Here is a 14,609-nt window from a genome sequence, read left to right as displayed (position 1 = left end):
GGATGTAGGGGGATGGTGGGGGGTCTTGTGGTGAGCAAGTTGCAGACAAGAGAAATAACAAACTTGAGACGCCACCACGGTGGAACACGAATCGAAAATGAATAATAAATAAAGTGTTATATAATATAAGAAATATACACGGCAAAAACGGCAGGAGGAGCAGCACTACAGCAAAAGTTGTAAGGCAAGCAGGAGTGTGAAGGGGGGAAGGTGGGAAGGGGGGGTTAAGGATAAAGGACATGGCCGGGAAATGGGGAAAGTGGTGTAGTTTTAGTGCTTTTCCAGCGGGCGGGGGCGGTAGCTGAGTTTATGTGCGCGCTTGAAAAATAAAATTAAAATTGCATTAGAATCCAAGGGGTATTACAGTCGCGGGAGGGGGGCAGTGGGGGTAATAGTGTGGAGGGGAGGGGGTTAAGGGTTAACCCGCGATGTAGTGAAAACTTGAAGGCTGTTGAAAGGAGGGAGTGTGGAAGGGGTTAGTCTATGCATTCGGATTGATGGCAATGCGAGTGTGAGGGCGTGTTATAAATTTATATTTTATTGCCAACAGACACACACAAAGTTATAGCAATCCATATACACATATATATATCTATATATGTATATCTATGTATGTATGTATATAGTGAGATCTGCAAGTGTGGGTGGCAAATAAAAAAGTATTGAAAGCGTTGGGGCACGAAAAATATTTTCTTGGGGCCAAACAAAAATCAATAAATTTTTATAGAAATTTGTAGCAGCGGAAAAGTTAATTAAATAAATTATTATGTGAATGGGGCGTGCACACGATGAGTAATTGGCAAGAGGAAGAAGAGGCAGTAGAAGTGGCAGAAGAAGAAGAACAAGCAGTGGAAGAAGAAGCAGCAGCAGCGGCAGCGCCGCAAATTAAATTAAATGAGTTGAAAGAAAGTTGAATGCGCGCACACTTCAAATTTGTTTTTGTTGAGCCAGTGGCGTCGTGCAGGGGGGGGGTGGGGCTTTCAAGGGGGAAGAGGGGGAGAGAATGCCATTTGTTGTTGCCAGCCAAGGGGAATTGGAAATTTAATTAATTAAACATTTTCGAGCAGCGCTCGTAATATTTTATTATATGAGTTGCATGAACGGCTGACAGGGGGTTGATTAATCCCCGCCAACTTTACGATCTATACATTGTAAGAAAATATTAGATTATTGCGCAACAATGTAATCAGATTTTCCATCTAAGGGGATTTTGCATAATAAAAGTCAATAATAAAGTCATGTATGTCATGCCATGTACATAAAATTATAGTGGAAATCTAATAAGTTTCTTATTCAATTCTTACTAGTTAGTTAATATCCATGGCTAAAGCTGTAAACCCCCCACATTCAACGCCTACTGAACCGCTCACACTGACCGCCATAAGTCAGCTCACACCCCTAGGAAAGCGGTGGCGTCATTAACAAAGTGTTTTACATAAAATAGCATTTTTAGCGCCATTTTGTTTGCAGCACGGCCGCATTTGTTACACTTACGGCCACAGTAAAACTGCCAGTAAAAATGTAAAAAACGCTTCCGACTTTTCAATTTCAATTATTCATACGTTTTATGACCTTTTCCTTGGCAGGCAGTGTATGGAGTTTTTCCAGTTTAGTGTTCGGTGTTCAGTGTTCAGTTAGGTTCTTCGGCGCCTACTCCTCAAATATTTAAGACTTGCATTATATGCGCTCTTTATGCGCTGCATTTTTTCCACCGCTTTGTTTTGCACTTCATCTTTTCCTACCTATGTATGTGTGTATATATTTTTTTTTGCCCATGCTCGCTGCACATAATTTGTATTACGCCCCTGCATATAAAATGCATGGCTACGTGCGCAGAGGGGGCGTGGCCAGCTACTGGCCAACTGGCAAGCTGGCCAAAAGGAAGGCTTTATGGCCTGAGCCGCAGTTTCGGAGGCACGAAACGTGCATCAATTTAACTTTTCCTATGCCTCCGCGGAGTGAACGCCAGAGCACAAAAAAAGCAGCAAAAAACCTGAAAAAAGGCGAAATAAAATGGGGATTCTCTTCATTTGGACTTTAGTGTTGGCCAGTGTTCCCGCTTAACCCCTAGATGGCCGCGGCCACTGATTAGTGCGGCCGAAACCGAAAGGGTTAAAGGCGGGCTCAATTAGGCGGCACGGCGGATTCCCCTGAATTCCTAATAACGGCAATAAATAAATGGCTTTTTGTGCGCTGCGCTAGGTGAAGCCGAGTCAAAGCCTTTGGGCCGTCAAAAGCCGCCAAGACAATGGGGTCGGGATGGCCCCACTTTGTATACTAATTTGCCTTCGATGGCAACTCCCCGCCCCGCACCGCCCCGCACCGCCCGCAACTCCTTTTGCATACAAAAATGCAAACGCCACATTTATGGCAATCATAAACTTTTACGGCCAGCCACAATTCGTGTGCAAATGTCACAGGGCCCAAAGTGAGCCGAGGTGGAAAAACTAGCGATTCGGCCCGCTTTTCTTGGCCGACTCGCCAGATACAAGCTACTGCTATGCAAAGTTGGCTAATTATTTAAGAGAAGGAAGTAGGAAATGCAAAAGGTTATGGCTGTGGAATACTTTGCCATTGCAACTGACTATGATTATTAGCCCTAAGTCTATATAGTATATATCCAAAAGCCTGACTAACTCTGTACCATTTGAATCCCTCCTTGCAGGCCAAGATGATCGAGAGTGGCGGCCACGGCGGCTGGATGGGAGCGGCAGCTGCGGCAACTGGAGCAGCTTCTGTGGCGGGTAAGTTCCAGCTCTAAGCCGATGCCATGGCAGCCTTTGCATAATGTCCGCGTGACGTGTCTTCCAGCAGACAGCTACCAGTACCAGCTGCAGTCCATGTGGCAAAAGTGCTGGAACACCAACCAGCAGAACCTGGTGCAGCAGCTCAGGTTCCGCGAGCGCGGACCACTGAAGTCCTGGCGACCCGAGGCCATGGCCGAGGCCATCTTCAGTGTCCTGAAGGAGGGGCTCTCCCTCTCGCAGGCCGCCCGCAAGTTCGACATACCCTACCCCACCTTCGTCCTGTACGCCAACCGGGTGCACAACATGCTCGGTCCCTCGCTGGATGGCGGCGCTGATCCGCGTCCAAAGGCCCGAGGTCGTCCTCAGCGCATCCTGCTGGGCATGTGGCCCGAGGAGCTCATCAGGAGCGTCATCAAGGCGGTGGTGTTCCGGGACTATCGCGAGATCAAGGAGGACATGGGCGCCCACCAGTACGCCAACGGACAGGCCCATGGTGTAAGTACTCCTCATTGCACATATTATATCTTACAAATATCTTATATCTTAAGTTTTCAAGAGATCAGTCTACTTATTGTAGTGGCGAATTGCCTTGGCCGTCTTTTTATAAGCCCATGAAATGCTATTTGAATTAACTTCATAACAATAAACATTTGCCAATGGCAAGAATATAGCTGAATGGCTGTATTTCAGCCAGGTGGAATTCGCCTGGCGTAAACAAAAGTGTTATTATATTATTTCAGAGGCGCCAAGGTCTGATTTCAGTGCATAAGCTGGCAATCGATTTCTTATTGCCAGCAATTTCCCGCTGATCCGATTGTAACCCACTATTTTGTTTATTTGCATTGTTTTCTTATTTCCATTCAAATGGCTTATATCGTCTACGCAGCATTATTCGATTCTAACCCACTATTTTCGCCTCTCCCCTCTTTTCCCTGATACTTGCAGACCTACATCGGAGGAGGCACCACCACGAATGGCTACCACAGTGCGGCGGCCGCGAAGCTGGCGGCCCAGAATGCCGCACTGGCTCCGCCGGACGCGGGAAGTCCGCTGAGCTCCATGACGGAGACGCTGCGCCGGCAGATCCTCTCGCAGCAGCAGCAACAGCAGCAGCACCACCAGCAGCAGGCGCACCACCAGCAGCAGCCCTCGCACCACCAGCAGCAGTCGCCCCACGCCCAGTCCATGAACATGTACAAGTCGCCGGCCTATCTGCAGCGCTCCGAGATCGAGGATCAGGTGTCCGCAGCGGCGGCCGTGGCAGCGGCGGCGGCCAAGCACCAGCAGCAGGGCGGGGAGCGGCGGGGTTCCGAGAACCTGCCCGACCTCAGTGCCCTGGGCCTGATGGGTCTGCCCGGGCTGAACGTGATGCCCTCCCGCGGATCCGGCGGAGGAAGTGGTGGCGCAGCGCCGAACAGTGCCGCCTCCTATGCCCGCGAGCTGTCCCGCGAACGGGAACGCGATCGGGAGCGCGAGCGGGAGAGGGAGAGGGAGCTGTCCCGCCAGTATGGCAGCCAGTCGCGGGGATCGAGTTCCGGCTCCGGGAGCGCCAAGTCCCTGACCGCCAGCCAAAGACCGGGAGCCGCCTCGCCGTACTCCGCCGCCCACTATGCCAAACACCAGGCGAGCCAGGCCTACAACAAGCGCTTCCTGGAGAGCCTGCCCGCCGGCATCGACCTGGAGGCCTTCGCCAACGGCCTGCTCCAGAAGTCGGTGAACAAGAGTCCGCGCTTCGAGGACTTCTTCCCGGGACCCGGCCAGGACATGAGTGAACTCTTCGCCAACCCGGACGCCAGTGCAGCGGCTGCGGCGGCCGCCTATGCGCCTCCAGGCGCCATCCGGGAATCGCCGCTGATGAAGATCAAGCTGGAGCAGCAGCATGCCACCGAACTGCCGCACGAGGATTGAATCCTGGGCAGGGGCGTGGCAGCGCACACGCTGGGGTGGGGCAGTTGTTAGGTAACCAAATAAATGATGAGGGGTGCTAAGTAATCTTGGATAAGAGTAAGTAGTTATGATTTCGGGACTGAAGGTCTAGCAATTTCAATTTTAAAAAGCAGCAAGCTAAGTAGCATTACATGCGATTTTGTTGTGTGAAAACTCTTTAAAAATAGGAAAGGAAACAAAAACTGTGTAGGAAGCCCAACAGCTCATATAAAATGTGACTGATAAAATAAAGCAAACGTTATCTTATCGAGAAATAGTGAAAAGGTGGAATAACACGGAACATTTCACTCTAATGACATAAATACCCAGCATATGCGGTTTATTTTCCCCAAGAAATAGCCCAAACAGTCCAAAGATTACTTGCCCCAGAGATCTTGGCCCAATTGAAAATCGGAAAATCGGAAAAGCAACCACCCTGAGCCCAAAGGAGGAAGACCATAGAGCCACAAACATATTTGGACTGCTACTTGAACCCCAACGTTTTTAGTGTTTAGTGCTTAGTTGAAGTTGCTAACTGGTTTTTATGCCTAGGCTAGTTTTAGAGTGTATCGAGGAAGGTGGTATCAAGTATTAACCTATTATTAAAGCACACCCCAAACACCACACACCAAACACCAAACACACAATACACACACATCCAAACACACATCCACACATACTTCGGAACTTTCCTGTAAGGATAGGATCTCGTACTTTGTCTTATTTATTTCGAGAGAACTCGTTGCGTTGATTGCCTTTTTTGCCACGCGAAAGTAATAATAATAAATAGGATTACGATTAACAATAAACGTGACATTAAACGTAAACATTAAAGTTACGATTAGAGACTTGTGCATTTCTTAAATGTAGCTTAACCCTAGAATAGCCCTCAAATACAGAACACTGAATGTTGTCAAATCCGGTCGGTAATCACCACAATATATATATACATACATATACATACATAACATATACGCAATACTTTAGATACATAAACCCACACAGATAGAGGTGCATACCACGCACGTACATAAACTTATATTAATGGTATTTCCAAATGTAACTCTAACTGTATCTGTAACTGTAAATGTAAATAATGTACAAATTTCCATAGCTTTAGGCTTCGACTTAATCTTAGACTTACCCCAAAAAGCCCTTCGCAGCACTTCTTCTATGGCAATCGCATTGTAAATGAACGAATGGGCAAACAACGCAGGCAGCATCACATTAAATTTGTGCTAATTTTATGTAAACAACCACACAGATACACAATACCAACGCACACACGGCACACACTCGACTGTCAGATACATATATGCATACGCATATGCATATGTATTGTCCGAACTGCGTGGGTGAACTATTATTATTACAACTATTATTACGACTATTATTATTATTATTATTACCTACCCCTAGAGATGCGCGAGGCATTCTTGAGTTTAGTTAAACCGTAAATTATACAACAATAAACAGAGAAAGAAAATAAAGCGAATCGAAAAGCTAAATGTCAACTAACCACTTGTGATGTTTTATTTATGGGGAAATGGAGAAAGGTGATGGGAAAGTATACCTACAAGCCAAGCTTTCTTCGATAAATTTAGAAAGGTTGTGGAAGAGACCCACAAATTGGCTATATGCATATGCGAAGGAGGAACAAGGACACTCTTTGCCCAATTTGTAGTGAAAGGGAAAGACTTTGCCTGCATTTTGAAGCACTTAATTCGACCTTACCCCTTTCCCTTCCCTCTGGGAAATGCATTACCCTGGCAGCCAACTGCTGGCCCCAATTGCGAAGACATAATTCACTTAATGCCCCTCGAAGCAAGTGCAACTTGGGGCCGAACGACTCCGCAACAATGCCTACTTCATCCCCCTCACACACACACATACACTCACACGCACACACAAGCGGGTTTCAAGGTCAAGTGGCAAGTGAAAGCGACGTCATGACCGCCCTTTGTTGTTGCTGCTGTTGTCGGTGAAAGAAAACAATTACTTTGGCACTTAACAGCTTAACACATCACTTTGCACTTGATGCAAAACTCGGTCTGCTCGCAGGACTCATGACTTTGGTCCTTGCTCCTCGCTCCTCGCTCATTTGCTCCTTTGCTGCTTTGCTCCCCCGGAAACATGCCGGGCATCCTTAAAAGCGGACTGCAGATAAACGGGAGAGGCCAAAGCCGGAGAAGGGCTCCCAAACTCCGTCCGCAGCGGGGACAAGCTACAATACACCACAGTGGCAGTGCTCAAGGTCATTCCGGAGCAGTTGGCGTTTCTGTGTCTGTTTCTGTTTCTGTTCCTGGCCACCCTTTGGGCAGCAAGCAAAGCCGGCACTGGGAGAAACTCGAAGGAGGTTTGCAAAAAAGGTTTCATTGCTATAAGCCAAGTAGTCCTGGCATTTAGCTACTTTTCAATTGTTCAAACCAGAGTAACTGCACCTATTTTGAGTATAGATGAAAGTAAAATATAAACCACAGCAACTTCCCAAGGGAACCTACTTTTCTGCCAGTGTGGCGGCGCCAACGAGCAAGGCAGCCGCTCGACTGGTCCTGAATGGCAAGTGGCTTTCATCTTGTGAGACACCCACACAATCCCACTTGGTGGTCGGGCAATGGGCAATGGGCAATGGGCAACGGGGCGGGGGCCACTGGGGCTGCAGGGGCTGCAGAGGAGCAACAGGAGAGCCAAAGGGTCGAGTCTCGTCTCGTCTCGACTCGTCTCGTTCTGGGTCTCATTCTCATTCTCGTCCTCGTTCTCGGACAGCCTTGAATGCGAGCCACAAACAACTTCCTTCCAGCGACGGCAGCTGCCTTCGCTTCGTCCTTGCCAGCAATTCGCCTGTGGTTGCCGCCTGCTGTCTGTCTTGCTTCTATTCCTCGTCCTCGCCCTCGTCCTCGTCCTTGATCCCCAGCTGCTCACTCCTCGCAGCCACTCCTCCTCTGGTTGTGTCTGAAGTTAAGCATTTGCGGCTGCTTGTAGCCCAAAATCCTGGCTGGTTGGTTTGCCGGTTGCTGGTTGCTGGCTGCCTTTCCATTCCATTCCTTGCCTTCCATTTCCTTGCCTTTCCTCGCTTCCCTTCGCAGCCCCTCGCCCACTCGATTGCCTGCAACAGTTAGCAGCCACTCTGCCGTTAGCCATCTTGACAAGTGGTTTGGCGCCGCCTTAACCCGTTGAGGTCCTGGATTTGCAGGGACTTCTGGCTTAAAAGGCACCATTTTTGGAGCAAAATAATATTACTTCCTGGCCAGTGTGGAAAATGAAGTTATTCATAACTATTCCTATATCAGCGAAGATTATATGAAGATAATACATATTCCTCTCTAGCTGGTGATTAATCTTATCACTCCCAGTGGGTTAATGGCTGGGGAATGTGCCTGTGACCTGGCAATTGGCCCACGCTCTGCGGGAAGATGAAGTTCAACGGGAGTGGAGTGAAGTGGAGGAGTGGAGTGGAGTGGAGTTGAGTCGGCTTGCAGCCCCAAGTTGGTGTTGCCTGCTCTCGAGAAATTACAGATAATTTGTTAAATATGGCACAGCAGTAGTAGCATGTGCAGTTTTGGCCAGGCCAAAAGCGAAAGTGCAAGTGCAAGGGGATGCCCAGGATGAGGAGGAGGAGGAGAAGGACATGGCTGAGGGGCAGGACTCCTTCCTTATCCTGCTACTCAACAAGGACAACCTTGTCGTCGTTGGCTCAAAGCCTTGACTTCCACTGAGTCGGTCACAGAGACAGCAAAAGCAGGGGGGCGAGGAGTGGGGCTTTGGGGGAATTCAGGAGTCGAGACATTTTGCCAGACACTTTTGCCTCTCAGTCTGCAACTGTGTCTGTGTCTGTGCTGTGTGTGTGTGTGTGTTTGTGGGTGTTTTCCGGAGCGTGTGTGTGTGTGTGTTTGCTCCGGCATTCCTCAAGGTTGTTTCAATTTTACTTTAGTCTGCAGAGCCATTTTGTCCTGAATGCCTGAGTGCGTGTGTCTGTGTGAGCTATTAAAGAATTTTCCCAGCTTGTGAGTGGCTACTTTCTCCTTTCCCCTTTCCCCTTCCTCCCACCACTTCCCCTGCTCCTTGAGTGCGTATGTGTTTGTGTGTGGGTGGGGTTTGCGTCAAGGAAGCAGGAAGCTGAAGCTGTTGATAGTGTAATGTGGCAACATTATTTGCTTGATTGCTTTATTTTACGCAAAAGGTGTTTGTGGCTTGACACCACTCACACACAAGAAACACACACACACTACGTGCACAAATGCACAGGGAAAAATACCATATTACTACTTCAGATAACTTTTAATTTGTGTTTATAAAGAGTTAGCATATTAACCTTCAACACCATCACATTTCCCTTAGCATATAACTATATAAGCAGTTTATAAACAGTTTCTAGTGGCAGATTGACTATCTGGAATTCAGGCGAAGATACTGCGACATTTCTGCGAGTATTTCTTCCAGTGTAGAGGCACTTAGTCATTCATTTCTGCCGAACGTCTCAACTTTCCCCTGCGCCCCCCTTTTCCATTCTCGATTGCCGCTTGCTTAAGTAAATGTTTGCTGTCGAAATTTTCTGTACATTTATTAGCTCACTTATGCTGGCCATTGTCCACCTTGCCGCCCTTCTTGCGTGTGCGTCCCTCGGCCTACGAGAACAGCAACATTTTTCAGGCCGAATAAATGCAAAGAAAATATTTTGTGTAAACATGCATTTTCCTCGAACTGCATAAGAAAGCAATTGAGAGATTTATGCTGGTATAATGCACTTGTGGCTTTGGCTTTCTGGTCATCGGACACAGGACACTGGACACTGAGCACTGGACACTGAGCATTGGATACTGGGCACTAGACACCCGACTCTGGACACTGGACACTGGACACCGGACTCTGGACGGAGGACAGGCAGACGGACAAAGTCTGGAGATGGCACGCCGGGGATTGGATTGCTCGACTTGGCTTTGTGGCGACGTGTGAAAGTGTGAAAATTCCTCAAGGATGCTTGGCTTGCATAATTGCTTGTGATTTATTTGGACTGAGATGGCAGATCGAAAGTGAAATGCCCAGCATAAATCTTTCTGGCACGCCTTAAATTCCGAGATGCCTGGCTTGTGTGTGGGTTCCCCAGCTTTAAACTAATCCCCTGAGCTGCTTAAAACACAAAAAAAAGAAAGAAAAAAACATGGCAAAAAATACAAGTGCACAAATCAAACAAAAACTTATGTGCACACAGCAGACTCGGCACTCAGGAGGAGGAGCTGGTCGCCCCAACCAGCTGCAATATTTTAATTAAAAATTCAATTTTAATCAATGCATTAGCAAAATGTCTCGCTCTCAGCGCGAAATGGAAACTCTGTAACGAGCAGCGGACGTTGGTCCTTGCCAAAGGATCCTGCAGCAGCAAAAACACAAGTTTTATGCGACGTCGAGTTTTGAGCATTGAAAAATAATAAAAATCGCTCCCAAAAAACAACAACAAGAACGCTGCTGAATAAAAATGGAACAAAAATAGAACCAAGTCTGTTGTATATACAACATGCAGAATGACAAAAAAAGAATATGTTGCGCCACTCGAAACCAATAACGAAGGAAAAAATCTATGGAAAGTAGCCAGAGCAAAGGCACAGACCACGCGGGGGTGGGGTGGGGGTTTTACCAGGGAATACCAGGAAGGATACCCAGATATGTATGTATGCACACCACACACCACACACCATACACCATAGAGCACACACCGCATACACTCACACATCGTATACATAGTGGCATGTCTGTAAAATGTGTTGCATTTTTATTATAACTTGAAAACGTTGATAACTCCGCCTATTCCTATATTCCTATTCCTATTCCTATTCCTGCTCCTAACGAATGTGCGACGGATACGTAACGTTTGCTTTCGTTCGGCTCGGCATCGCTACGTTACGTATACGCCGAGTGGCGCTGTGCTGGAAAAAAGGACGAAGTTCGAGGAAGGAGCACCGCACCGCATCGCATCGCATCGAGTGGAGAGAATACATTCGATTGAATTTAATATGCATGCATACAATGGCCGGAGCTCCAGCTCCAGCAACAGCAACAGCAAGATTCTGCGGAGGAGTGGCTGGGTGGCTCGGTGGCTGGATGGCTGGGTGGCCAGGATGCGGTGGCTTGGTGGCACTGGACTGGACTGGAGGAGGTCCTCGCTTTCGCTTCGTCCTCGTCGTTGTTTAGGCCGTGATTCTATGTATTCGCACATGTGTGTGGGTGCCGCATCAAACGGCAGCGATGGCTTAGCCAAAAGTGCGAGCAGCAGCAGAATCCAGAATCCAGCGCCCAGAATCCGGAGGACCATCGGAGCACCGTCGTCGTCGGCGGAAAGGAAAGGCGAAGGAGGAGCGGCGACGACGACGATTGGCGACACTGGCGACTGCTTTTTTGTTGCCTTTTGCTGCGTTGCACTGGCAGAAATGGATGGCCATTAAATAAACAGTCATAAATAATAATTACTATAAGCACACGAGCGACGACAATGAATTGAAATTAGCTCATATATACTTGATTGCTTTATATAAAAAATTGTTAATCTAATGCCAAGCGAAATTGCCACGATTTATAAATGGTAATTAAAATAATTGCCATCGCTTTAGTTCAATGCATTAGCAGTTTGTCTTCTTAGGTTTATTGGCTATAATAAGCCTTGGTAATTATAAATAAAATGTATTGCAACTCAAGTAACAAGTAAGTTTTACTTAGATATGAATATTCATTGTGAGTACCATTTACTCAAACATGACTTTATAAGCACCAGTACTATAAACCATTTAATTTAAAGTTACTGAATATAATCTACAATCTATAGAGTTCCACATTTGTGCTTCAATACCCACCTTTGTTCCCAGTGCCTTTTATCAATATACCACGCATAAATGGAATGACTGGGCGTGGGTGCTGCTGTTCCTGCTGCGGTTCCTCAAGCGAGAGGGGAAGGGGGCATGGGCATGGGCATGGGCGCGGCAAGGAGGGGAGGAAGGGGCAGCAGGTCCTGTGCTCCTCAGTCGCTGCGAATGCAGCAGTCAAACACATACCGCACACACACTCACACACACACACACTGGAGCATCAAAAGCCGCACCGATGCCCACGACAAAAACAACAATAACGCAGCGCCAGGCAAAAGGGAAAAGTGGGTGGCGGGTGATGGGTGGTCCAGTGGGCGAGTGGCTGGGTGGTTGGATTGTTGGGTGGTTGGGTGGCTGGGTGGTTCAGGCCACTGCTGACGACGTTGGCCACGACAGAGAAATAGAAATGACGTTGGGCCCTGTGTTCCTATTTCTATGGCCCCAAACTCCGGACTCGAAACTACGGTGCTCTGGACTCCGTACGCCGTATTCCGTATTCCGTACTCCGGTTCTCCGGTTCTCCGGCTGCGGCTCGTCGGCTATGACGACGCCGAAATTTAAACTCGGATGCGTGTGCGTTACAAACCCCCTGTGGACCACACCCCTGCCCACTGCTCACTGCCCCTTTGCCCTGATGGGCACATAACTTTTTGCATGCAAAAGGCAGGGGGAGGGGCGGTGGAAAATGGGGAAAAACAGGGGGGCATAGGCATACTCGCCCATTTGCGAAATTTCTAATATGTAAAATGTTCAATAGAGAAAACTATGTATGGACGCGAGAGAGGAGCAAAGGAGCCGGGATCCTGGATTCTGGTTCTGGATCCTGGAGCCTCGAACTTTGGGGGCGGAAAATCGGGAAAAGTCCAAGGGGGAAAGCAAACTAAAATCGAACATGGCGGCGCTGATGATGCTGGCCAGTTTTCCCCATGTATCCACTGCAATCATCTCCCCATGCAACTGTGAGTGTGTGTGTGTGTGGGGCAAATCGAAATGTATGGCAAAAGAAATCGGGGAAAGGAAAATGCAGTGGGTGGGTGGCGGGTGGCAGGTGGCAGCCGCCGGGCGGGGAAAGCGAAAACTGAGCCTAGAAAACGTCCAACGGACGCGCAGAGGAAAAAATCAATCATTCATTCGTCATATCACCTTAGACTCATTAAGGAAATGCCAAAAGCCGCTGGCTCTGCAGCTCGCATAAGATTACAATGCTAACTAGGGGACGAACACCCAAGACCCCTCGTCATTTACTTGACCCTTACACTCGAGGTCATGTCAATAGGATGAATATAAAATATTATGATAAGCTATTCACAAATTTATTCACAAGTTTAAGAAACTAATATAATATAATGAATATTTGCATTTATAATTAATGTTTTTCATCTGAAATGAAGTATGCTCATTTGGCATGATATATTATGATTACTTTTGGTTTCATGACATTCATTCGTATATCGAAATATTAATAGCAGAGGTATGACTATTCCAAGGACCTACACATCTACCTTCTCCTGTCATTAGTTCTCTGATCGATGACGGGTGGCGTCAGATGCATCAGATTCGGCTGCGTTTCAATTAGCAGGAGGAGCACGAGGAGCACGAGGAGCAGGAGGAGCAGGACGAGCAGGAGGAGGAGCGGCACTGAAACGAGGACCAGATTCAAAGCAGGATGCGGCAGACTAGCGTTACTTAAGCCGGGACATGGCCAAACTGGAGAGGACCGGAGGTGGAATGGAATGGACTGGAGCCAGAGAATCGCATGTCCTACGCACTACGGGCAATAATTGAGTTTTCATCAAAGAGCAATCAGGCGAAATTTCGCACACCGAACGCGTTCTTAACTAAAAGGGAATGTCCTGTCCTGGCCCCGAAAATCAAAGGGGGACAACTCGGCATGGGGCACTAGGCACTAGGCACTGGGCACTCGGAAATCGGCACTAGGATTTCGGTGACTAGCGCCAGGAAGTAGGAGCTCGAATGTCGGAGGCAGAGCGCAGCCAAGTGCAGTGCTATAAATTTTCAGACGGGTGGAAGGCGCCGAAATGGTGGCATAAAATAAAATTTAATTAGAAACGTAACCAGGAACAGGGTCCAGTCGATGCCACATACGCACAGGCACCATGCACCACGCATAGGAACCAGGCAGAGGCATAGAAACCAGGCATTGGACGGGCATCCAGGATAAACGAGTCCTGGCTTTGAAATATTCGCCCTTAGTCTATGCGACGACTGCAGGCTGGAGGAAAATGCATTTTTGGCCAAACGAAAATTGCACGAAAATGCAAGGCGGAGTGGGTGCATCTGCTTGTTGTTCGCTGGCAATTGGGGGGGGGTTTCCAGAGGGGTTTTCTCTATATGTACGCGTTAGGCGTGGCTCTCGAAACTTTCGGCGCCGGCAAAGGCGGCCCGCATTTGACAAGATGAAGCCTCCGGAGGGGTTGGCGAGAAAGAGGGAGTGCGAGGCCTATGTACAGCAAAGAAGAAGTTGACGGAAACCACGAAACTAAATTGCCGACCAGAGTCCGCATGGGAAAGTGGAAGGGGAGGGGGAGGGGGATCCTGCAGCTGGCCAGTCAACTGCGAGGACGTGCGAAAAAGACGGCGCACTTTTCTGCGCAGGCAGCCAAAGGATCTGCCACCTCCTTTACTTCTGCTCCTTCCGCCCACCAAAAGCATTGATGCATTACGCGCCCCACCCACTTGGGTGGCCAGTGGGCAGTGGGTAGTTGGTACTCCGAGAGGAATACATCAGCCACATCCTTGATGGGGCGTTGTCTAATTAGAGCTGCAGGATAACCAGCGCGACTGCGACTGACATAGGGATATAGGGACCAGCAGCAGCAGGTTTTTTTGTTATTGAAATTGATTTGGCTTTGCATAAATTTCATTGAGCACTGCAAGTAATTACAATATATCTTGCACCTGACCAGACGCCACTGGTTTCCCTCGCATTTTTTCCCATTTCTCCCCATTTCTCCCTATTTTTCTTTTTTTTTTTTTGCATAAATAACTCTAAGTAAATTTAAGCACTGAGGCGGACACGTCTCGCTATATACGAGCGCATATATAAATTGCCAGCTTTAGT

The 14,609-nt window shown here is 48.0% G+C and overlaps 1 protein-coding gene across 3 annotated transcripts in view; it reads left to right on the top strand.

The window, feature by feature from the left end:
- Positions 1–6,170, top strand: part of LOC122617259 (protein bric-a-brac 2) — a 28,030-nt gene extending 21,860 nt beyond the window's left edge. For 2 of the 3 annotated variants that reach the window (XM_043793025.1, XM_043793026.1), the window contains exons 3-5: positions 2,666–2,744; positions 2,812–3,242; positions 3,693–6,170. In XM_043793025.1, coding sequence (XP_043648960.1) covers positions 2,666–2,744; positions 2,812–3,242; positions 3,693–4,655 — 1,473 coding nt within the window. In that variant the 3' untranslated portion in view covers positions 4,656–6,170. The remainder of the gene's footprint in view (positions 1–2,665; positions 2,745–2,811; positions 3,243–3,692) is intronic. The other variant, XM_043793027.1, reaches the window with a different exon arrangement.
- The last annotated feature ends 8,439 nt before the right edge of the window (positions 6,171–14,609 follow it).

Source organism: Drosophila teissieri, chromosome 3L (genome assembly GCF_016746235.2).
Source record: "Drosophila teissieri strain GT53w chromosome 3L, Prin_Dtei_1.1, whole genome shotgun sequence".
NCBI lineage: Eukaryota > Metazoa > Arthropoda > Insecta > Diptera > Drosophilidae > Drosophila > Drosophila teissieri.
The sequence above is the reverse complement of the archived record's forward strand: the minus strand, read 5'-3'. Positions and strand labels throughout refer to the sequence as shown.